General features: G+C 36.7%; 2 protein-coding genes across 5 annotated transcripts in view; both read left to right on the top strand.

The window, feature by feature from the left end:
- Nucleotides 1-17,571, top strand: part of LOC138806217 (ankyrin repeat domain-containing protein 26-like) — a 31,225-nt gene extending 13,654 nt beyond the window's left edge. The window contains exons 6-10 of one of the 2 annotated variants that reach the window (XM_069991748.1): nt 8,513-8,583; nt 9,022-9,115; nt 14,079-14,369; nt 15,084-15,298; nt 17,269-17,571. In XM_069991748.1, the coding sequence (XP_069847849.1) occupies nt 8,513-8,583; nt 9,022-9,115; nt 14,079-14,369; nt 15,084-15,298; nt 17,269-17,509 (912 nt within the window). In that variant the 3' untranslated portion in view covers nt 17,510-17,571. Of the gene's footprint in view, nt 1-8,512; nt 8,584-9,021; nt 9,116-14,078; nt 14,370-15,083; nt 15,299-17,268 lie in introns of those variants that run through there. The other variant, XM_069991749.1, reaches the window with a different exon arrangement.
- A 6,058-nt stretch (nt 17,572-23,629) lies between these two features.
- The window catches only part of LOC138806215 (ankyrin repeat domain-containing protein 26-like), a 100,246-nt gene continuing 98,455 nt past the window's right edge, over nt 23,630-25,420 (top strand). For all 3 annotated transcript variants that reach the window (XM_069991746.1, XM_069991747.1, XM_069991745.1), the window contains exon 1: nt 23,630-24,011. In XM_069991746.1, coding sequence (XP_069847847.1) covers nt 23,764-24,011 — 248 coding nt within the window. In that variant the 5' untranslated portion in view covers nt 23,630-23,763. The remainder of the gene's footprint in view (nt 24,012-25,420) is intronic.

Here is a 25,420-nt window from a genome sequence, read left to right as displayed (position 1 = left end):
TCCATCCCTCTAAGCTCCATGGCCAACTGCCCTGCTGACTGGGCACTCTGCTGCTCCCTCCCTGATGCCACCCCAGGCTCTGGCAGCCAAGGCACCACCAAGCTGCTACAGACATCTCCTCAGATGCACCTAGCAGCCGCAAGCAGCCACCTCCAAGGCTGCCCGCAGCAGGCCACAGGCTGGCCACCTCCCACCTCCTCTGCTGCAGACCAGCATGGATCCTGCAGCCCACACCAGCCAGCTGCAAGAACCTCCACCTGGCTCTTCCAGTGCCAGGACTCCCCATGCTGCCACAGAGGAGACCCTTCAGCATCAACACGCCTGCATCTGCCAACACCCAGACCCTCTGACTGAGAACCTGCCAACTCCATCCTACCTGCCACAGCACAGGCTCTGAGATCCAGCACCCCACCAGCTACAGACCCCGTGAGTAACCCAATTGCGTCCACTCCCTGGGTGGCAATTCCTTGTGGGATTCCAAAGCCCTCTGACACAAGCCCCCTTCCAAAAGGGAGGGATCATACCAGAATAGAACACGGACATAAGCTCTACAAACCTGAAACCCCCAAAACTCCCTACCACCAAGCCTGAGAGTGGGACTCTAGATAGCAGGCAGCCTCCCCTGTCAAAAGGCCATTTGCTCCCAACGAAGCCACAAGGAAAGTGGACTACAGCAAGGCATACAAGGTGCTATCAGGAATCTGCTCTGAGGACTACAGGGAAACTAAAGCTCCCCCAAAGAATCAGAAAAACCCATTCTTTAGTTTTCTGTTCTTTTTTTTATTTTGTTAGGTTTTATCTCTGATCATTTGTTGTTTGTTTTATTTCTATGTGTTACTTACGTGTATTGTGATTTAGGATTTGCTATTCCATTTAAGGCTTTTATTTTTCATTATTTGTTTTTTTTCTCCCATTTTCCAGTTTCCTAATTTGTAAGGTTTTTTTCTTTTCTTTTTCCTTTTCTTCTTTCTTTTCCTCTCACCCTCCCCTTCTTTCCACATTATACTGCTACATCTGAGCTACCCTCCCTCCTTCTATACATAAAATAAAGCCTCCTTCTATGTGTGTATAAATAATTACAGGAGTTAACTTAGATTAAACAACTCTCCAATAATATCTGAATAATCTCTCTCTAATCTCAGAAAGTCTCCCAAATGCACTTATATATAACTTCTTTTTCTTACCTTCATCTCGATCTCTAAGCTACTCCCTACATAACCTTTCTTCGAATTCTTTCCACCTCTTAAACTCAGTAACAAGGTCTTTATTCTCCTCCTACTACATATACCCCTCCCCTAAGCTGTTATTACCCCTCTACTATCATTATACCCAAGTCCTCTCTGAACTTGAGCTCTCTCCGATCCTAACCCTTCACTTCTCCATCTGCACCAGCCCATTGATCCCTAATGGTTTATATCTGACCCAATTTACAGTTGGTTCTATATTTGACCATAAAATTGGTTCCATTTGATTATTTTGAGTACAAGGGGACCACCTTGTTAACTCTAAGGAGCAGACTACTTATCAGCCAAACCCAGGTTGTCTCAAAAGTTACAACTATACATAATTTCAACCCCAAAGCTGCAATATCCCTCTCCAAGCAAAGACCTAAATAGGAAAACACCTACACATAACTTTGAAACCCTAAGATCTATACATCCATCTCCACAACTCCAGGTTGGTTCTGGTCCAATAAATAAAAAAAAAAGACTTCCTACTGTTGTACCAGTATGCTTCTTATCTCCAAATGGGTAGAACTAACCACAGAAACACAAGGAACATGGCCAATCAACAAACCCCAACACCATCTCCACATAAGCTATGGAGCAGTCCCAGAATAACCTAGAGCATAATGCTCAAGATAGATTAAAAGCATGGCTGGTAAACCTGCTGAATGAAAAATTGGACACCCTGCAGAGGGTAATCAGAGAACGCAATGAGGCCAACCATAAGCTATAGATGACTTCATGGCCTCCACAAATAAAAAGATAAAGGAACTCCAGCAGAGGGAGAAAGAAGCTAATCAAAAGATAGGAACCCAGATTAAGGAGTGGAAAGAAAAGTCTGAGAACCAACTCCAGGAGATAATGCAATCTATTCAAGACTTAAAAGAAAACCTTAATAAGGAGCTGGCCACCATTAAGAAAGATCAGCAAGAAGCAAAGGTGATAGACACCAAAGTAGAAAGCCTTCAAAGTAGAATGGAGGAGGCTGAAGAAAGAATATCAGAGGCTGAAGACAGTTTAGACTCCATAGAGAAAGAGCACACAATTATTCATAACAAAACTAAGAAGCATGACAGATCACTGCAGGAAATATCAGAAAGCCTAATTTGAGAATAATAGGTATACAAGAAGGCCTGGAGAGGGAAGGCAATGGATTAGGAAGTACATTCAGCAGAATCCTAGCAGAGAACTTCCCAAATATACAAAAGGACAGGCCCATCCAGGTACAAGAAGCTTTTAAAACCCCAAATAGACCAGACCAGAACAGGTCATCCCACTGCCACATTATAATCCGTACTGGCTCAATAGCCACTAAAGAAAGAATTCTTAAAGCTGTCAGGGAGAAGAGAAGATGGCCTGGAAAGAGGTATTCTATGCCCTAAAGTCAAATAACTACCAACCAAGAATAATCTACCCAGCCAAGCTCTCATTCATAGCAGAAGGACAAATAAAAACCTTCCACATCAAGGAAAATCTGAAGCAATATATCGCTATCAAACCAGCTCTCCAAAAACTCCTCAAAGACATTCTACAGATAGAAAACCAACAAGAACAGAATATAGGCAATGAAGCAGTCCACAAACAGAGAAATATGTAATCACAACAAGAACAGCCAAGGCACAGTTTCCCCTCAAAATATGCATAAAAACATAGGGGCAGACAGACGCCTCTCAGCCCTAACCCTTAACATTAATGGTCTTAACTCTCCAATTAAGTGACATAAATTGTCCAGTTGGATCAAAAAGCAAGATCCTTCTATCTTCTGCCTTCAGGAGTCACACCTTGCCCACAAAAATAAACATATTCTGAAAGTGAAGAGCTGGATAAAATATATCTAGCAAATGGCCCCATAAACAGGCAGGAGTTGCAATCCTAATATCAGATAAAATAGACTTCAAATTAAAATCAATGAGAACAGATAAAGAAGGTCACTACATACTAATTAAAGGATCTCTCCTTCAGGAGGATATTTCGATTCTAAACATATACTCACCAAATAATAGAGCACTGAAATTTGTTCAAGAAAAACTACATTCCCTCAAATCTCATATAGATCCAAAGACATTAATTGTGGGAGACTTTAATATACCACTATCCCCACTAGATAGATCATCCCTGCAAAAATTCAACAAAGAAACCTCAGGTCTTAAAATATGCATAGATCAATTAGACTTAATGGATATCTACTGAATATTTCACCCAGCAGCATCATATTATACCTTCTTCTCAGTAGTACCTGGAACATTCTCCAAAATAGACCACATTCTAGGCCACAAAGCAAATCTGTCCAAATTAGGAAACACTGAAATTATACCCTGCATTCTCTCAGACCACAAGGGAATAAAATTAGAAATCAACACCAAAAGCCACCAAAGAAAGTCCTGTAACACATGGAGGCTGAACAACACATTGTTGAACCACAAGTGGGTCATGGAAGGGATTAGAAAGGAAATTCAAATGTTCATGATATTCAACAAAAATGAACACACAAATTACCAGCTCCTCTGGGACACAGCAAAGGCAGTTCTCAGAGGCAAGTTTATAGCTCTGTGTTCCTACATCAACAAATTGGAAAGGTCTGAAACCAACAATTTGATGAGGCACCTAAAGCTCCTTGAAAAAGAACAAGTTAAACCCAATCCAGTAAATGGAAACAAATAATTAAAATTAAAACAGTATTAAATGAGTCCAAAAATCTATAGAAAGAATTAACAAAACAAAGAGTACGTTCTTCAAAAAAATTAATAAAGTTGACAGACCATTAGCAAATCTTATTTAAAAAAAAAAAGAGAACACACCCAAATAAACAAACTCAGAGATAAGAATGGAAACATCACTACAGAAATAGCCAATATTCAGATTATAATAAGGGGATACTTCTCAAACCTTTATGCTAATAAGTTTGAGAATCTGAAAGATATGGACAAATTTCTACGAAATATTGACATGCCCAAACTAAACCAAGATGATTTAAACCAACTTAACAGACCTATATCAAGCATTGAAATAGAAACAGCAATGAAAGACCTCCCACCGAAGAAAAGTCCAGGACCGGAAGGATTTAAAGCTGAATTCTACAAGGGCTTCAAAGCAGAACTCACACCAATACTACTCCGTCTCTTCAATGAAATTGAAAGCAAAAATCCACTATCACACTCTTTTTATGAAGCCAGCATAATCCTCATCCCCAAACCAGGCAGAGACTCACCAAAGAAATAGAACTATAGACCCATTTCTTTGATGAATATCCATGCAAAACTTCTCAACAAAATCTTGGCCAATTGACTTCAACAACTCATCAAAAGAATCATACAATGATCATACAATGATCAAACAGAATTAATTTCAGGGATGCAAAGCTGGTTCAATATAAGCAAAACAATATAATTCATCACATCAACAAGAGCAGGGATAAGAACCACATGGTTATCTCAATAGATGCAGAAAAAGCATTTGACAAGATCCTACACCCTTTTATGATGAAGGCTCTGGAAAAACTAGGAATCCAAGGAACATTCCTCAACATAATAAAGGCAGTGTATAACAAGCCTACAGCCAGCTTTATACTTAATGCCAAAAATTTAAAGCCATTTCCTCTAAATTCGGGAATGAGACAAGGGTGTCCATTCTCCCCACTCCTCTTCAACCTAGTATTAGAATGCCTTGCTATAGCAATAAGACAAGATGCAGACATAAAGGGGATCCAAATAGGGAATGATGAAGTAAAACTCTCCCTGTTTGCAGATGAAATGATCTTGTATTTAAAGAACCCCATGGATTCCACTCCCAAGTTACTTGAGCTGATCAGAAACTTTGGCAAAGTATCAGGGTACAAAATTAATCCTCAAAAAGCAATGGCTTTCCTGTATGCCAATAATGAGAAGAGTGCAGTGGAAATTAAGAAAGCAACCCCTTTGTAATAGCCCCACAAAAAATAAAATATTTAGGAGTTAACTTAACAAAAGAGGTGAATGACCTCTATGACTAAAACTTTAAAAACCTGAAAAAGGAAATGAAAGAAGTAAGTAAGTGGAAAAACCTCCTAGGCTCCTGGATTGGGAGGATCAACATCGTGAAAATGGCAATACTGCCAAAGGCTATGTACAAATTCAATGTGATACCTATCAATAATTCCAACCTCATCCTTCAATGAAATAGAAGAGGCAATCCAAAAATTCATATGGAACTATAAAAGACTCTGAATAGCAAAAACAATCCTTAAAAGAAAGAACAGCGCTAGAGGAATATCAATGCCAAACTTCAAACTCTACTAGTAATAGTAATCAAAACAGCTTGGTACTGGCACAAGAACAGACCTGAGGACCAATGGAATAGGACTGAAGACCCAGAAATGAACCCTATAGCCACCTAATCTTTGACAAGGGAGCTAAAGAAATAGAATGGAAGAAAGACAGCCTTTCCAGCAAATGGAAAAATTGGTTAAACACTTGTAGAAAACTAAAGCTAGATCCGTATATATCACTCTGCACCAGAATCAACTCCATGGATCAAAGACCTCAAAATAAAAGCAGACTCCATGAAAACATTACAGGAAGGAATAGAAGATACTCTAGGGCTCCTTGGCACAGGCCAAAATTTTCTTCATAGAGTCCCAGAAGAGCAACAAATCCAAGCAAGGTTAGACAAATTGGACTCCAGGAAACTGCAGAGCTTCTGCAAGGCAAAGGACATAGCTAGCAAGATCAACAGAAAGCCCAGGGACTGGGAGAAGATCTTCATTAGCCGTACAACAGACAAGGGTCTAATGTCTAAAATATATTTAGAATTCAACAAAGTAAATTCCCCAACAACAAATCCTCAAAGAAACAACTGCCTGATTAACAAATGGGCAAAAGACTTAAATAGAGACTTCTCTGAAGAGGAAATAAGAATGGCCAATAGACACATGAAGAAATATTCAACTTCTCTAGCCATAAAAGAAATGCAAATCAAGAAAATGCTAATATTCCACCTCACCACAGCTAAAATGGCTATAACCAAAAAATGTAATAACAACAGATACTGAAGAGGATGTGGCCAAAAGGGAATCCTACTGAATTGTTGGTGGGAGTGTAAACTTGTTCAACCACTCTGGAAAGCAGTATGGAGGCTCCTCAAAAGACTCCACATAGAGCTCCCTTATGACCCAGTAATCCCACTTTTGGGCATTTACCCAAAGGAACACAAACAAGGTCATACCAAAGCTACCAGCACAACCATGTTTATTGCTGCATTATTTACCATAGCTAAGACATGGAACCAACCCAGATGCCCCTCAGTAGATGAATGGATCAAGAAAATGTGGTATATATACACAATGGAATTCTATGCTTCCATCAGAAAGAATGACATTGCCCCATTTGTTAGGAAATGGAAAAAACTTGGAAAAAATTATATTAAGTGAAGTAAGCCAGGCCCAAAGAAACATAGGTCCCATGGTTTCCCTTATTTGCAATATCTAGTATATGTATGAGTCAAGCGGAAAAGGTCAGATAATGTGATGTTAGGAAAATGAACGCTTAGATATGTATTTTAACGTTTTTTTCTTTCATGCATGTGTTTCTAACGCATTTATAAGATTATTTCTTTGTTGCTTTGTATGTCCCTCCCCCACAATATAACCACTGCTTTCACTATATTTGATGTCAGTATAACTTGTGGAGGAGATGGGGGAAAACAAGTCGTTTAGGATACAGGTGGACCTGTTGCAACAATGAGAAGTACAAGTTGTCATGTCGAAAACGAGCTTTACAACGTCGGTGCGGGGAGGGGGGGGGGCCGGGGAGGATTGGGAGGGGGGAGGCTGGGAAGGGATGTGAGGGGTAAACAAAGGAGGAGGCTGCAATGCTTGGTAAGAAATGTATGCATTATCCTGCCCATGTAATTGCAACTCCTCTGTACAATATGTTCACAAATAAAATAAAATAATAAAAAAATAAAAAAAAGTGGTATATATGCACAATGGAATTCTATGCCTCCATCAGAAAAAATGATATTGCCTCTTTTGTTAGGAAATGGAAAGACTTGGAAAAAATCATATTAAGTGAAGTAAGCCAGGCCCAAAGAAACATAGGTCCCATGGTTTCCCTTGTTTGCAGTGCCTAGTACATGTCTAGGACAAGCAGAGTAGGTTAAAGGCTATGTACATTTGACCATATGAGATAATGATAAGCAAAATGTATCCCAAGACAGGGACACAAGAGGGTTTTTTTTCTCTTTCTTGCTAGTGTTTTTAATGTACTTACAATATACTATGTGATTCTTTTGTTTCTATTGTATGCTCTTCCCCCATGGTATAACCCCTGTTTTCAATGTGTGTGTGTGTGTGTGTGTGTGTGTGTGTGTGTGTGTGTATTATATATATATATATATATATTACATATATATATATTTGTAATTTGGGGAGGGGAAGGGATATTGCAGAACGCTTAAATGAGGATGCAGGCTGACCCATTGTGAAGATGAAATGTACAAGACACTATATTAAAAATGAACTTTATAATGTCGGGGTGGGGAGCGGGAGGAGTTGGGGAGCTGGGGAAGGAAGTGATGGTAGGGGGAAAATAAAGGAGGTAACAATGCTCGCTATGAAATGTATTCATTATCTTTCTCATGTAACTGTAACACCTCTGTACAACATTTTTACAATAAAAAAAATAATAATAGAAAAAATTGGGTCAGAAGCCAGTGGCCACTCCTATAATCCTAGTTCCTCAGGAAGCTGAGATCTCAGAATCATGGTTGAAAGCCAGGCCAGGTAGAAAAGTTTATATGACCCTTATCTTCAAGTTACCAGCAAAAAGCCTTAAGTAGAATTGTGGATCAAGTCGTAAAACGGCAGCCATAGCAAAAAAGTAGGTGAGTGTTTGAAGCTCTGAGTTCAAGCCCCAGTACCAGTAAACACACACACACACACACACACACACACACACACACACACACACACACACACACACACACAAACATACACCATTAAAATACACACATAAATTCTTGCTATGGGTATCTGTATCTTCTTCCTATTTTACAATTTTGTCAAAACAAATTAGAAAGAATATACTGGAAGGCAGAGATCAGTAAGCTTTTTTGTAATGTGGTAATTTACGCTAGTTTATGTGGACCATTAGTTTGCTGTTGTAACAACTTAGTTACTCCTGCAATTACAACCCAAATTTTCCATACTAATCAGCAGATAAAGTCTTTTGACTGTGTTCCATTATAATTTTAGTACAAAAACCCAGGATAAACATATTGTAGTCAATATTTGTGATTTTTTTCTGTTTCAGTTGCAAGAAATGCAGGATCGATTTACAGAGACTCAACAATACATAGAGAAAATGCAAGAACACAAGGAAAAGTATATATAGCTTGGGCATTTATAAAGCAAATAAACAGTCTAGAATGAGGATTATATTAATTATGATAATTAGTACATTTATGTGGAGACTGGGAAATATTTTATGGTTAAGTCAATGGGAATGCATAATTAGGGGAGTGTACCTAAGTGGGAAAGTGCATGATTTGCATCTCTAAGGTCATGGATTCAATCCCAGCACTACAAAACTTAAGATCAGATAAATGGATCAAGAAAGAGAATTATAAATGCATATATCTGTATCTATAATTTGTCCATTATCTATTATATAGCTAGACAAAAGATACATTTGCCAAATCATCTACTTTTTGAATATTTATTAATTTACTGAATTTCACTTTTAAATGTATTTTTTCAGAAATTATATGGCATTGTCAAATTTTCTATGTGAGAGTAATTACTGAAAAATATACATTTTAGGCTTGAACATGAAATTTGCATGTTAAAAGTTAAAACAAAAAAGCAAGCCAAGAAAATTCAGCAGATGAAACAGAATGCCTCAAATGTAAATTTGGTAAGTTCTGCACTAACTAATTTCTGGTCCTACTGAAAAGGAGATTCTCTTATTCTAGAAATACAGAACTATTTTACTCAGCATAAAATCATACTGATGTTTGTTGTATTCATACAGGTACTACTTCCTAGAAATAGGGCAAATTCCCTCAACAGAGCAAGCTTAATGAGTTCATAAAGTTAATGTTAGAAAGGTAAAAATTAATAATAAGCAGCTCTGATAGTCTAAAACCTATATACTTCTATACTTCAAAAAAATCTATTCATCTATGGAACGATATGTGGTATTCTTTCCACCTTTTGACTATTTTGAAGAATATTGCTGTGGACCCTGGTGCACAACTTTCTAATTGGGTTGTTGTTTTGTTGAGGATTTGTTTTTGAGAGGTTTAATATTTTGAGCTCTGAGTTGGAAGTATTTATTATAATAGTTGTTAGGTTATAATTGTCTTTCAGTTTCTATCAATAATTTCTTCTTTAAGATATTGGCTTTTAAACAGAGAAAGAATTTTGATCAAAGCTTATATTTTGACACTATGAAGTTATTGAGATTTTTCAGTCTTCCTCTATGTAGCCAGAATTGATATTTATAAGTGTAAATGGAATGGAACAAGTTTTCAACCTTTAAGAAATTTAATTGCTTGCTTTAGAATTCTGAATTTCTGCTGTAATTTAAGTGCGGTGTTTTGTTTAGTAGAATAAATTCCTTTCAATTTGTCTTCCTTGTTAGAAATAAGATCTAGGTAATTCATTATACAAGTTTTTCCCCGCTGAGAGACATAATTTCTCTTCCACTAAAAAAAAAAAAAAAAGATACTAGTGAAAAAATAGAAATGGCCACTTCCTCAGAATCAAATGGTGTAAAGTAGTACTCCTAGCAATTTAGATTGAGAAAATATCACCAGGTACTGGTGGATCATGCCTGTGATCCTAGCTATTCAGGAGGTTGAGATCTGAGAATCACCATCGGAAGCCAGCCCAGGCAGAAAAGTCCTAGGTGAGATCCCCAGTCAAACATTCAAAAACTGAAAGTGAAGCTGTGGCTTAAAGTGGTAGAGTGCTATCCTTGAGCAAAATATCTCTCAAGGACAGCACCCAAGTCATTATTTCAAGCCCCACAACTGACAAAAATAAAAACAAAAAAATCCTTTTCATTCACCTGTTTTTATCAGCTTTATAAAGACATAAAATTCCAATCTCAGAAAATGCTGCTAACCTAATACATATATGGTTCTACCTTATTCCTAAAAGTTTTATCTATTCATTATATAACTTCACTGTAATCACTTACAGCTATAATTACTTACAGAGTCAAACATTCATATGTTTTTGGATTAGATTAGCTTAGAAGGTATGCACAATGAATTGAAACACTAAAGCTGCTGCTGTTTCTATGACTTTGTTTAATCACAAAGTCCTATTGTACAGATAAACACAGGTCAAGGAAATTGGAACACTTATGTTGACTGTAATTCCTTGTTATTGAAGAAGTATTGAGAAATTTATTTTTCTGGCATTCTTATAAAATAGTTCAATTTTATTACCATTCTTTTCATGCAACTAATGCAATAAGTTATTGAATTTGTGAGTGTGGAGACACTCTTACATTAGTGAAATATTGAAATGTCTTAAGGTATCAAAAGTTGAAAATATTTAATTGTACCCTACACTATTTAGCTTATTCAAAACAATGAGATTTTTCCGTGGATTACTAAAGAAATAAATTAAGAATGTGACATCAAATCATTAATTACTTTGAAGCCTATACTGGAAATAAAAAATTAATGAGTCGGTTTTGTGCCAACTTGATAAAGTAGCTTCTAACTTCTCCAGGAGATTCCCATAGCATAGATCTCTCTATAGAGATTATATGAGTTTAGATATTTGCTTTCTCTTTTCTTTCTTTCTTTCCTTCCTTCTTTCCTTCCTTCCTTCGTTCTTCTTCTTTCTTTCTCTTTTTCTTTCCTTCCTTCCTTCTCTCCTTCCTTCCCTCCTTCCCTCTTTCCCTCCCTTTCTCTCCCTCCCTTCCTTTCTCTTTCTTTCTTTCTTTTTTTCTTTCTTTCTTTCTTTCTTTCTTTCTTTCTTTCTTTCTTTCTTTCTTTCTTTCTTTTTCTTTCTTTCTCTTTCTTTCCCTCGCTTTCTTTTTCTTTCCCTTTTTCCTTCTCTCTTTCTCTCTCTCTTTCTCTCTTTCTTTCCTTTCTTTCTTTCTTTCCTTCCTTCCTTTCTTTCTTTCTCTCTCTTCCTTCCTTTCTTTCTTTCTCTCTCTCTTTCTTTCTCTCCTTCTTCCTTTCTCTCTTTCTCTCCTTCTTCCTTTCTCTCTCTCTTTCTTTCTTTCTTTCTTTCTTTCTTTCTTTCTTTCTTTCTTTCTTTCTTTCTTTCTTTCTTTCTCTCTCTCTCTTTCCTTTCTTTCTTTCTTTCTTTCTTTCTTTCTTTCTTTCTTTCTTTCTCTCTCTCTCTCTCTTTCTCTTTCTTTCTTTCTTTCTTTCTTTCTTTCTTTCTTTCTTTCTTTCTTTCTTTCTTTCTTTCTTTCTTTCTTTCTTTCTTTCTTTCTTTCTTTCTTTCTTTCGTAATGGGGCTTAAACTCATGGCCTGGGAGCTGTCCCTGAGCTCTTTTGCTCAAGGCTAGCATTCAACCACTTTGAGCCACAGCACTACTTTGATTTTCTGGTTGTTATGTGGAGGTAAGAGTCATGGACTTCCCTTTCTGGGCTAGCATTGAACGTTGATCCTCAGATCTCAACATCAACAGTAGCTAGGATTCCAGAGATGTACCATCAACATCTGGCTTAGTAATGATGTTTTTAGGTTGTCCCCTACTCTGGGTCTATCAGACCCCTCATGTTCAGTTACTCCAGCCACTAAGCTCATCATAGCCCATTCATTCTGGATCAGAATCTTTTTTTTTTGTCTGTCATGGGGCTAGAACTCAGGGTGTGGGCACTATCCCTGAACTCTTTTTTTTCTTTATTTTAGGTTACATATATACATATGTATAGACATTACATATATGCATTTACATTTACACACATATATAAACACACATATGTATGTATGTGCATGTATGTATACACGTGTGTGTGTATATATATATATATATATATATATATATAAAATAAAATAAAGGTGATGAATGGGGGGCTACAGTTACATAAGGTAATAAATACATTTCTTTTCAAGAATTGTTAGCCTCTCCCTCATTTTCTACTGCTTACCACTTCTACCCCCCCCCTCCCACAAGTTGTAAAGTTCATTTCCAACACAATGTCTAGTGAGTATCATTGTTATATCAGTTCATCCTTTGGCCTGCTGTTTCTGTGATTTGCTTTACCTTCCATGGATCAGATAAGCTTACATACAAGAGAAAGGGTATAGAAAACTAAAACAGAAACAAATACAGAAATAAATACATACAGGACATAATAAGAACCTCTTGTTTCTAATCCCTGGAGTTCATTTTGATGTACTTCATTATATATGGTTGTATGCACTTAGAGAGAGCAGATACTAGCTGGGATATGGCCAAAAGGGAATGTTACTACAGGGTTGGTGGGAGTGTAAACTTGTTTAACTACTCTGAAAAGTGGCATGGAGATTCCTCAAAAGACTAAACATACAGCTCTTCTATGATCCAGCAACCCCACTCCTGGGTATTTACCCAAACAACCACAAACAAGGCCAGACTAAAGCTACCACCACAACCATGTTCATTACAGTATTATTTACCATAGCTAAGATATGGTACCAACCCAGATGCCTCTCAGTAGGTGAATGGCTCAAAAAGATATGGTATACACATACAATGGAGTACTCTGCTTTGTCAGAAAGAATCACATTGCCCCATTAGTAAGAAAATGGAAAGGCCTGGCAAAAGTTATATTAAGCAAAGAACTCCAGGCCCAAAGAAATATAGGTTCCATTGTTTCCCTCATTTGTAATAACTAGAAATGTCTATGATGTTCCTGGCCCCTTTTGCTCAAGGTTAGTGGTCTACCACTTTGAGCCATAGTACCACTGCCAGTTTTTGGTAGTTAATTGGAGATAAGAGACTCACTGCTCAAGCTGGCTTCAAACTGTGACGCTCAGACCTCAGCCTTCTTACAGGCATGAGCCACTGGCACCTGGCTTGATATTTCATATACTCAGTTTTGAATGGTGAGTCTGAGTTAGAAAAAAGAAGTAGCTCAAGAGCTCAAGATTACTGAAGCCTGCAAATATCATATTTGAATAAAGTTGGAAGGACCTTAAAAACAAACCTTCCTGATGTCATGTATGTGTAATAAAGATATTAGTCATAAGGAAATAATTTAAAAATGGGTTAATAATCTAAGTGAAAGGAACTTATTCAATCCCCAAGATTAAAAAATTAAACACACTCAAAGTAACAGCAGAGTGAGTCAGCATCAAATGATATGATCAACTTTCTAGGGAAGTAATATACACCAAATGATGGTTGATAAGGTTTTTGAGAAGGAGGCCTGAATTATCAGGAAGAAATGAGAACATAGGTCGGGGCTGAAAATGTGAATAAGGTAATCTTAGTTAAGATATAAGGAATAGGGAGAAATTGCAGAGAATGGGATGAAAGCCTAGGGACTTCTTTCAGAGATGAAGTAAAAACAGAAGGGAAAAGGTGGTCATTCTTAGCACTTGCTGCCAAGAAGTGAAGCCAAATTATAAGATTCAACTTCAGGTTTTATAGTAAACAAACTAAATGTTGAAAAGATCCATTTGTAGAGGAGACCATGTAATAGGAATTGTAAATTCCAGTTGAATATGAGAGCCTGGATATGGGAAAGCCACAAGAACAGGTGAAAAACCACTTCTACTGCTTTTTGTTTTGAGTAGGAATATAACATAGATTATATTTTAGCAGAACTTATATCATCAGATGTCATTGATCTTTTATTCAACTATTCTAAGCCGAACTTTCTCCATTAATAAAGCAAATTGGTTTATTCATACAGAACCATGATCTTACAGAAAAAGTGGAAATTACATCTTCAAAATGTCTCCTTCTGGATAAAGAAAATCAATTTCTTTGGCAGGAGTTACAATCTATGTCAAATGCTGAGAAGAAATGTGCAAGATTAGAGAAGAACAAAAAGAAGTTGGAACAAGAAGTTGAAAGCCTCAAATATCACATGGAAAAGAATATGCTGGACTGTAGGCAAATAGAATACTATATCCAGGAGATCAAAGACCAATCAAAACAAAACTTAGTTGAAAAGTTGAAACAAGTCAATCTGTTTTTACAGGTCAAGTTTATTTGCCTGTAATGAGCTTTAATTATTTTCACTTCAGCTTATATTTTAGCTGTATATATTGTATGTGCCTTTTCTACTTCCTTTATTGCAATTGGTCTTGTGAATTTCTAAAGAAAGGCAACATCTATTTCTGCCCTTAAATATTCCTATTTGAACAATTACAATTACATTGAATCTTTCAAAATAATAATTTTCAGTAGAGGATCACTTGATTTTTCATACTAGTTAGCCTAACAGAAAACTGTTGAGGGGGGGGGAAGAAAAATGGTTATGTTGAAATGATACAACATTTTAAATATTTTTCTTAAGAAACAAATCAATTTTCAGAAATTAATTTTATTCTTTTATTAGTTGTCATATGACTTGAGAACTAATATGAGGATAATTCAGGATTGGAGACATAGCTCAGAGGTAGAGAATGTGCTTAACATTTGTGAAGCACTGAGCTTGACCCCCCAGCACTGTAAAAACTAAAGAAAGAATAACTCAAACACCCTTTACAATGCAGATTTAATTCTATAGTACTAGGATACTGCTCTATGTAGTATTCTAAGCAGAATATGTATATTCTGTTATTCTATAATATTCCTAACAATAGCATATCTTTTATATATTTAGGTTTGTTCTCTGAGTCACTAACTTAAAAATAAGGAAACACAATTGAGCTATACTCATTTCAAAAACATATATATTACTTTTCTTTAGACACAAGCAACATATCAAGAAACATTAGAACAATTAAGAGAGAAACAAAGTTCTTCAACAAGAAGTCCCACAAAACTCAAAATTAACGAACTGAAAACTGAATTCTCTAATATGAGAAATCAAGTTGATTGTAGTAAAATGGAGATTGAACTCTATAAGCAACTCTATCTAGAAGAAGAAAAACTTAAGAAAGTATTGTCAAATAAACTAAGTAGGTAAGTCAAAACAATAAAAACACAATTTGTTAATCACATTGATTGCATATAAAGCAAATTTTTAGAGACAGTTTTTGGAAAGGAGTAAAAGATCTAAAAGCCAGCTAGAAAATATAATTTTGCATTATTTATACTTTTTTTTGTCAGTCATGGGGCCTGAACTCTGGGACTGGGTGCTATCCCTCAGCTCTTCAGCTCAAGACTAGCACTCTACCACTTGAGCCACAGCTCCACTTCCAGTTTTTTCTCCTTAGTGGTGCTGAGTAATCGAACCCAGGGCCTCATGCATGCAAGGCAAGCACTCTACCATTGAGCCACCTTCCCTGCCCATAATTTTGCATTTTTTAAAAATTTGCATGGGCACTGAGGTTTAAACTTAAACCCTCGAACTCGCTTTTTTGTTCCTGGTTAACACTCTCCTACTTGAGCCACAGCTCTACTTCCAGCTTTTTGCTGATTAAATGGACATGAGAGTCTCATGGACTTGTCTGTCCAGGCTGACTTCAAACCGAGATCCTTAGACTTCAGTCTAATGAGAAGCTAGTATTATAAATCTTAGGCATGAGTCACCATCACCCAGCTTGTAATATAATATTAGTAAATGAACTTACCTTTAAAATTCCATCCAAGAAGTTTATCTTTTTGCTCCTTGTTCAAATTTATGTAGGGTTTTTGTTGTTGCTGAGATTGCCCTCTTACAATTCTTATATACTTAACCTGATCCATTATACTTTTCCCTAAATATCTTAAAGCTTTGTAATTAAGACTATTATATTGTTAGCATTGCTAATCAGAATTCTCTGAAATAGAAACTTTAATGATTTTCACTGTGCTTGGAAAGATTGCAACCTAAACACAAAGGTCAAGGGCTGCTGCACTTCCTCCTCTGAGCATTCTGGAATTGATAAATTAACTTTCCCTCATGTGGTATTTAGTGCTACCCTTAGAGGTGCCTGAGGACAAACTGTTCTTCATTCTTTCCTTTACCTTTTCATTCTTTCCTTTTCTTTTACTTTCTTTTCCTTTCTCTGCTTTTATTTCTTGCTGGTCCTGGGACTTGAACTCAGGGCCTGGCTCTGTTACTGAGATTCTGTGCCCAAGGCTAGTATTCTACCATTTGAGTCACAATTACACTTCTAGCAGTTTTTTGTGGCTAGTTGGAGACTAAAGCCTCACCATTTTTTGACTGGACTAGCTTTGAACTAATCAGATCTCAACTTCCTGGGTAGCTGGGTTTAGAGGCCTGCGCCACCAGCAGTTGGTTTTTCAGAGTTTTTCCACACTCTATAATGGAAGGTTTACAACACTGGGAAATAGAAAACAGGGATGTAGACAAGTGTAATTAGTAAAGTGGTAAAAAGTGTTTCTTGGTGAATGTGAAGGGGAAAACATAAATGATATATTTTACTTCTGATGCCAATGCAAATATGCAGTGAACTAATTGCTTTTGTTAAATGCTTTAGCTGATTTTGAGCACCAAATCACCGATTATCATTTTCAATAGAGGTGGCTACTGTGAATTATTTCTTAGTGTCAAATGTTTAATTTCTTCCAGGTAAATGGAAGAACTTCACAGTTTTGTTTTTGTGGTTGTTGTTTTGTTTTTCAAGCTTCTTGACTGTTTTACTGAAATATTTCTAGCTTTTTTTTCAGCTTTCTTTTAAAATTCTATTTGCTTAAGAAGTACAATGTGATCTATTTAATGTATTTTACTGTATTGATTCATAGGTAATGGCTAGTATAGTAAAGCAAATGATCATATCTATTATTTTACAGTTATCATTTACAAGTGTTCTAATTGATATCTATAAGACTATTATAGTAGATATGTTCTGACACATTTTGAGTGTTAAGACAATGCTTTTGGGAAATCCTATTTACTGTTATTGTAGTTTTAACAAAATGAAGTAATTTAAGAGTTATCTAGAAGCAATGAGAATTCCATTGTTCACATTTTGCTATCTTCACAGAACTAAGGAGAAGCTAGTGGAGGTCCAAATCAAAATACGCCTAGCAAAACAGCAGAGCAGATCTTCCCAACACAGTACTGTGCATACAGGATCTGTCTTAAAGTCTACTTTTGTTGAAAACTCTAATAGTAGTTTTTTTATTCCAAGAAGTTTTCCCATACATTTTTCAACAGAAAACTTAATAGTTCCAACCTCAAATCCACAGCCTTCAACTGAGATCATGCCAAATTATGAGATCTAGGTTAGTAACATTTTTGTTTTCCTAGGTTTTCAGCCTTCTGTCATAATTCTAGTAGAAATACTGAAATGTATAATTGGTTTATATATGCTAAATAAAGCACAGAAATGTTATAATTTTTGAAAAAGTCTTCAAAAGTCTTATTTTTAGGACTATTTATTTGTTAACTTGATTTAGCAAATGTAACTTAACTGATACATTTTTAACATTCTTTAAAAGTTGCATTAATATGATATTTTAGACAATGACTCTGACTATGTATAATTAAGGTAAAGTTTGAGATACTTTGACTTAGCTTCTAAGTGATTTGAGTTTGTGTGTAGCTCATAGCACTTTAAACTTATCCTGTACAATCCTATCTTAAATCCATTAATCATAAATGAATGATTGAAATACAAACACATGATGACCTATAGATGATTATTGTTTAAAAGAATCTTAGATGAATACCTTTTATAAATCAGATAGATCTCTGACAGTTAAAACACTTAATTCTGTTTTTAATATTTAAAAAATGTACCAGGTGCTGGTATAATTCTACCTACTCAGGAGACTGGGTCTGAGGAGCATGATTTGAACCAACCCAGGCAAGGAAGTCTATGTTATCTTATCTCCAAAAAAAGCCAGAGATGAAGACATGGCTCACTTCTGAGACACTTCTGTGATAGAGTGAGAGCAATGAGCTAAAAAGGTCATAGAACCTGAGCCCTAATTTCAGGACAGGCAAATTTTTTTAATTGTCATTTCCTTAACTATGAAGATATATTTATATCTATATATCTCACTGATAATTCATTTGTTTCATTTTTATCTCAAATTTTATCAACCATTTTGCATAGTGTTTATTGCTATTACATAGGATCATAATTATTAGCAATAATATTTGTGAAAATCATGCAATTCATTGTGGATTTTCTTACATATTTATGAGTCTCTCATGATCTTTTTACTTCCCTAAGTTCCCCTACACTTTTTGTTTTCTTTCCCTTTCAATTGCTATCTATAGTGACCACTATAAAATTCAAAACCTGTCTAAGATAGAATGAGGAGTTAATATGCTGTTTGCTTTTGTAGCTCTGGCTTTTTCAATTCACATAATGAATGTTTTTTACTAAGATTTATATAGCTGTGACAACCAGTCACAGGATTTTGTGACTTTCATGACTGACTGTTACATTGTGTGACTATGCATATTTTCGTTATCAATTTATCCCTAGAGAGATGAGAGAAAGAAAGGAAAGGAAAGGCAGAAGGAAGGAAGTAGGAGGACAGAATGAAAGAAAGGGAAGGAAGGAAGAGAAAGAAAAAGAAAAAGAAAGAAAAAAGAAAAGAGAGAAAGAAAGAACGGGGGAAAGAATGATTGCAAACTTTCTGCAGAACTAGCAATTATTCCTATCACCTTAGCCAGGTTCCTTGTCCTTTTTCTGTTAGGTGTGTGTGTGTGTGTGTGTGTGTGTGTGTGAGTGAGTGTGAGTGTGTGTGTGTGTGTGTGTGCATGTGCGCGCGTGTGCTGGCCCCAGGGCTTGAACTTAGGGTCTGTGTACTCTCTCTGAGCTTTTAGCACTTGAGCCATAGTTTGATTTCTGGCTTTTTGGTCTTGAATTAGAGAGGAGTCTCTCATGGACTTTCCTGTCCCAGTTGGCTTCGAACCTCCATCCTTAGATTTCAGCCTCCTGAAGTAGCTAGGTTTAAAGGAGTGAGCCACAACTTAGTTTGCATGTATGTGTGCATGTGTGCATGCATACCAGGTCTAGAGCTTGAGCTCAGTGCCACGGCACTGTCCCTGACCATAAGATTTTTTTTTTTTTGGCTTAGGGGTAGCGCTACTATTTCAGCCATAGCCCTAATTTCAGCTTTTTGGTAGTTAATTGAAGATAGGAAAGATCCTCCCAGACTTTCTTGCCCCTATGTGGCTTCAAATTTTGATTCTAAGATAGCAGCCTCCTGACCGGCTAGTATTACAGGTGTGAGCCACCAGTGCCCAGCATGATTGAAATTTTCTATCCTACAGTTACACAGGACTATCAATCTATCTGCAATAAAAAATAAGAACTTAAGGGCTGGCCTGGGGAAGGAATGCTGGTGGCATGGAAATGCATTCGGTTTTATATTAGAAATGCTTTGTAAATCTTGGGGTGCTTCTTAAAGATAGAGACAACTCATAACTGAAATTAAGGCATGTAATTTTTAGGACAAGATTACTCTGTATTTTATTGGTTAAAACATACATTTGGATTTTTAAATAAAGATTGCTGCTTGTGATAGTGTGATTTTCCAGGAAACATAATTGAATAAAACAAGTATAATTCTTTGCCAAATACTGCCAAAAGCAAATATATAGTCTGCATAACCACTTATTAATTGGGTTGGTATACTGAAATTACCCACTGTTACTGTATTGGGTATCTATTTGTATTTTTGTGTCTACTAGTGTTTCTTTTGTGAAACTCAATATGTTGACATTTCCTACATATTTGTAACCATTGTTACATTCTCTTCTCTTTTTAATTTGGTGTATTTAATACATCAATATTAATTATACTTTTCAGGTTAATCTAAACAATTCATCACACATATATTCTCTGTGATCGAGATTATTGTAGGCTTGATTCTCTCTTTCTAGTGTGTAACCTCCTCATCCAGTTGACAACTCATATCACCTCTACCAAAAAGCAGAAAAACTGACAAAAAGCATTTAAGTTTGTTCTGTGTATTCTGGTAATGCCCTGTTTCATACTTGTTATAATGTCTAGTACTCAAGAAATTGCCTGTTTGCCTGTTGTTTTTTTCATATTGATTTTTGAGAAGCAGACTTTCTTTTTCATCTTGTTATTCTGTGTTTATCATAAGTAACAGTACACAGCTGCAGAGTAAGTCAATGAAGATTGGGAAAACCATATCCCTAGTATTTAGCCATGATGATGATTCTGTAAAATTGTAGGCAAATTATATATAATTGGAATTGTGTGTTATAGTCATACATAACTACACATATATATTTCATTGTTAAAAACACTGATATGTTGCCTACTTTTTATTAACTTATGCTTAGTAAATTGCAAAGACTTGACATGCAGAATATAATCATTTTTTCTAACACCTGCTTCTGAATTTGAACCTGGGTCATTTAGAACTTCTCTATTACAGTTTTCCTATATATGAAGAATAAGTTTTCTTGTAAGAAGCATTGCAAGAATATAGAAAGTTGTTAAAGAAGAAAGCATACTGTTCATGTAACATTTTTACCTTTTTCCCATAAATTTTGTGATATGAAAGAAGTCTTGAGGAAAAATCTTGTGTATTATGTATAAGTGATTAAGATTCAAATTTAAACTTTTCTGGCATCTGTTACTGATGTCTGAGTAGATTCTGCAAGTGAAATCCGATATCACAGAGTGTTCTCAAACTGAGGATTTCCTCATCTGTATAACATCACTCAAACAGCTACTATGTCATGAATACTTTGGTATAGATAAATATCATAAATATTCCTTTAATGATATTTCTATTTTCTATTTCTATAACTAGATAGATGGATAGATTGATTAAGTAATCATGGTAGCATTCTAATACTATAATCATTGTTTTTCAAATGATTTGCTATAGATCTTTTATGATGGAGAAACATTTGCTTATTTTTTTCCTGTTTGGTTATTTGCTAATTCATCTTTAATTTTGTGGACATAGGCTTAACATTAGAGAAAACTTCTGGTGTCAGGATGATGAACATTTTCCCCCATGAACTACTTAGTGCCGTCATCCCTATTAATTTAGTATGCCTTGGGTATAAGTTGGAACATTCTATATAATTAATACAGCCTTCAAAATCAGAACGTCAACAAAAGCACATGAAAATATTTATTTCTCATGTTTAGTTCCCTCATATATTTTCTTGCTACTTGTGTAAAGGATTCCATTCTGAGCCATGAAATGCACTGAGTTGATTCTTTTTTGTTTTATCAGTCGTGGGGCTTGAGGGTCTGGGACACTGTCCTTAGGCCTTTTTACTCAAGGCTAGTGCCTTCATTTTGAGCCACAGTACCACCTCCAATTTTCTGGTGGTTAATTGGAGATAAGAGTCTCATGGACTTTCTTTCCTGGGGTGGCTTCAAACCACGATCCTCAGATCTCAGTTTCCTGAGTTGCTAAGATTACAGGCATGAGCCACCAGCTCCTGCCTGAGTTGTTTGTTAATGCTCCTAGCTCTTTAGTCTTCCATTGATCTCCATGATTTTGAATCTTTTCCAGCTAATTTTGTACACAATATTTCCCAATTGGATTTTTACAATCAGTATGATATCATATGCTTTTGGCAGGAGCATTTCAGAAGGAATTCTCTAACTTTTTCCCATTAAATCCTCGTCATTCTACCTATACTTTTTATTTTCCTATTTTTGATTATGTTAATATTAGTTTCTATTGGGCTCTTTTTTCTAATAATTTTTTCAGCTTATGATATTATAGTGCATGGAGGAAGTAATTTGAGACAATGTAAAATATCAGTTCTTCATCACTTCTGTTCATTCATTTATGTGAAGAATTAATGTTTCATTTTATCTAGTGAGCTACAATTTGCTAATAACATTTTTATTATTTTTTCAAAATGTCCTAGTTTGACAATTTCAGGGTTTTATAAAAAAACAAATTGGATACCATTCCCAAATGTTGACATTTAACTCCACAAACTTTGTCTTTTTTTCCAGTCACTTTCAATATAAATACAAATACAAGTTATATAATAAAGTTTTTCTTCTCTGAACCATTTGTGAGTTGAAAACATTATGCTTTTTACTAAATACTTGTATTTCCTATGATGATGAATTGACTATAAATATCAAAATCAGGGAAATGAAATTGAATAAATAGTAATATCTAATCTAGAAATATATTCAGATTCTGCCAACTACCTGAATGATCTATTGTGCAACCAAAGAAAACCCAACATGGGGAACTTTTCAATATACATCAATTCTCTCCTGTGGTCTCATTTCTCTAGTTTCTTTAATCTAGAACAGTTCTTGAGTCTTTCTCTGATTTTTCATGACATTTATGTTTTGAAATCATGTCGGTCTGGTATTTAGTAGAGTTTTCATCAGCTGGGGTTTGTTTGATATTCCCTCATGATTGAATTCAGTTAGACCATGCAGGCAATAATGTTCTTTGCCAGGCAGAACAGTCTTATACATTGACAAATCCTTCTGGTTTGATGAAACATCTAGCCATGCTGAAGATGTCCATTTATCGAAGAAGTGTTACTAGCTCCATAGAAATGTGACCACTTGGAGCAACAGTGATCAACTCCAGGATCTGAAGATAGCCAAGTGGCATGATAACTAAAAATCACAAGAACAGCCTTTTGTTGTTACATCTCTAATTCTCAGGGACACCACCACAACCTGCAGATTGTGAAAAGATAATGTAAAACAACACATAATTTTTCTAGGAAAATTTTCCTGACAGCAAGGCCTTCAGCATCCTCAAGTTCTGTCCATAAATACCATTTTCCCATAGGCATCAGTCTGCCTTAGCAAATAATCCTAACAATCCCATGTACATTTCCAATTCCCACGTACATTTGAGAAGCTGAGATTTGACAGGCTGAACTTATTTATGTGCTCTGATTACCCTTTGGCTGCAGGTTGTCACTATTGTTAGACTCACGTGCACAGCCACAAATACACACTTGTGTTTACCATCTTGCTTGGAAAGAGTGATTTTCTCCCTCGGACAGACACTGAATAGCCAGCTGCCCTAGCGGGTGGGCTTCTGTGTGGCAAGCCTTGTCAGCATTGCCTTTGGCAGGCAGTGACAAGCCAAACAGGAAAGGGGAAGCCACAGAGGAGACTCTCTGCCATGAAGATCTTTGAGGGAGTAAGTGCCAAGTGCCCTTGGAGTCCTTCCCCTGCCCACAGAGACCTTTTTTCAAGGGAAGGCAGGTCTGCTAAAGAGCTGTGATTTGACGCGCAGTTTCTGCATCTTCATGAAGAGCCCTCAGGGTTTCTCGCTGTCACCATTGCCAGAGGCCTCCCGCACGTGCTCATGCATGCACCTATGTTTGTTAGCGTTGCTTGGCAACAAGTACCAACTGGTGGATCATTACCATTGGCCTATACCTAACCGGGAACTGTCCTGTTGGGAGGCCCTGGAGACTTCGTCGGCCCCCCCTTCAAAGGGCTGAATTTGGTTTCAACATGCGGCTATAATAAGCAGAGATGTGAGAGGAAGGAGAGAGGCCTGTGAGTCCACGAGCCCCAAGCATGAAGAAGTTTTTTGGACCATTTAAGACCAGGCCGCCCTCAAAAAGTTCCACTGGCAGGCAGAATACCTTTCTGGACTGTATGTCTGAGGATGAAAGTGCTGGGAGCAACCAGTCATCTAGCTTCCTCACTGAATACAGAGCTTTCAGAAGGATTCACAGAGCTGCAAGTGCGGGTAACGCAGCAAGAGTGGAGCGCATGCTATCATTTGAGCAAAAGGATGTGAATGAGACAGACAAGAAAAACAGGTAATAGGACTTGGGAAGTAGGGGGAAGAGGTAGCCAGGGAAGAGGATGTGGAGAATGTTGGAGAGACACACTTTACTTGGCTCTCCTCGGGGTGAAGGAGGAAGTAAGGGCTGGAAGGTAGAATGGGGCTCTGATTTCACAGAGAATGTTGGATTTTCTTCCCACCAGAACTACATGCCACCTACACCACTTCCAAGGATCTTACATCCAGGCCCATTGAAAGATAGAAAAATAGCCAGGCACCTGTAGATCATGCCTGAAATTCTAGCTACTCATGAGGCTGAGATCTGAGGATTGTGGTTCAAAGCCAGCCTGGTCAGAAAAGTTTGTAAGACTCCAATTCATCACACACACAAAGAAAAAAACCAGAAGAGGAGCTATGGTTCAAGTAGTAGAGCACTAATCTTGAATAAAAAAGCTCGAATAGGGCACAGGCCCTGGATTTAAGTCCCAGGATAGGACACACACACACACACACACACACACACACACACACACACACACACACACACACACACACACACACACACACACACACACACACACACAAGCAAAACAAAACTAGTTGCCAAAACCCTGATCTCAGTGTACTGGGACTTGGGGCGCTCTGCCTTTGCAAGGTTTCTTGCACAGGAAAAATTTCATTATCTCCTCAAATGTTGGGTGTATGTAAACCACTTTACATCTGTCAAATAAATGGTTAATAATTTTTAACGTATTGTTAAAATAAGTGGATATTTAAAACCTTTTTTTATAAACACAGAAATCCTAGGCATCAAATGAGTCAACTTTTTTTGAGCCAGTCCTGGGTTTTATCATTCCTTTGAGCTCTTGAACGGTATTTTCTCCATTTTACTCCCTTTCTGGTCATTTGTTACATATTTAATAGTTTCTGAAGTGTTTGCCTAGTCTCCTTATGTTTCTTGGTTTTTTTTTTTTTAATTTAATTCTATTGTCAAGGTGATGTACAGAAGGCTTGTAGTTACATATGCAAGGTAGTGAAAAGCCAGCAGGGTATAAACCATAGGGAGAAAACACACAAAAAAAATCACATAGTACATTAAGAACAACAGTTATGTTGAGATTCACTCTTTTGAGGACATCTCTTGGGTTGTGCTTACTTGTATGCCATTGCCCTGTTCATTTCTGTATTTTCACAGGTGTAGATATTGGCTAGCTTAAGGTACTGTATCTTAAGCCTTTGGTATAGGGCTACATCACAGCTAAGACTGTAATAACCAGTGGGATCCGGATAATCAACAGGGCCCAATAATCAACGTGGCCGAAAGGGGCGGGTCGTGCTGCTGGAGGGGGTGGGCCTTTAAGGCCCACATGGCAGGCTGCCTATCGGAATTGGACAGGGGGCAGCTTAGGGGAGGAGCATGAATGGCGGTTTGAAACCATTGTG

Source organism: Dipodomys merriami, unplaced genomic scaffold, assembly GCF_024711535.1.
Source record: "Dipodomys merriami isolate MVZ:Mamm:240054 unplaced genomic scaffold, mDipMer1.0.p SCAF_4, whole genome shotgun sequence".
Classification (NCBI taxonomy): Eukaryota; Metazoa; Chordata; class Mammalia; order Rodentia; family Heteromyidae; genus Dipodomys; species Dipodomys merriami.
The sequence above is the reverse complement of the archived record's forward strand: the minus strand, read 5'-3'. Positions and strand labels throughout refer to the sequence as shown.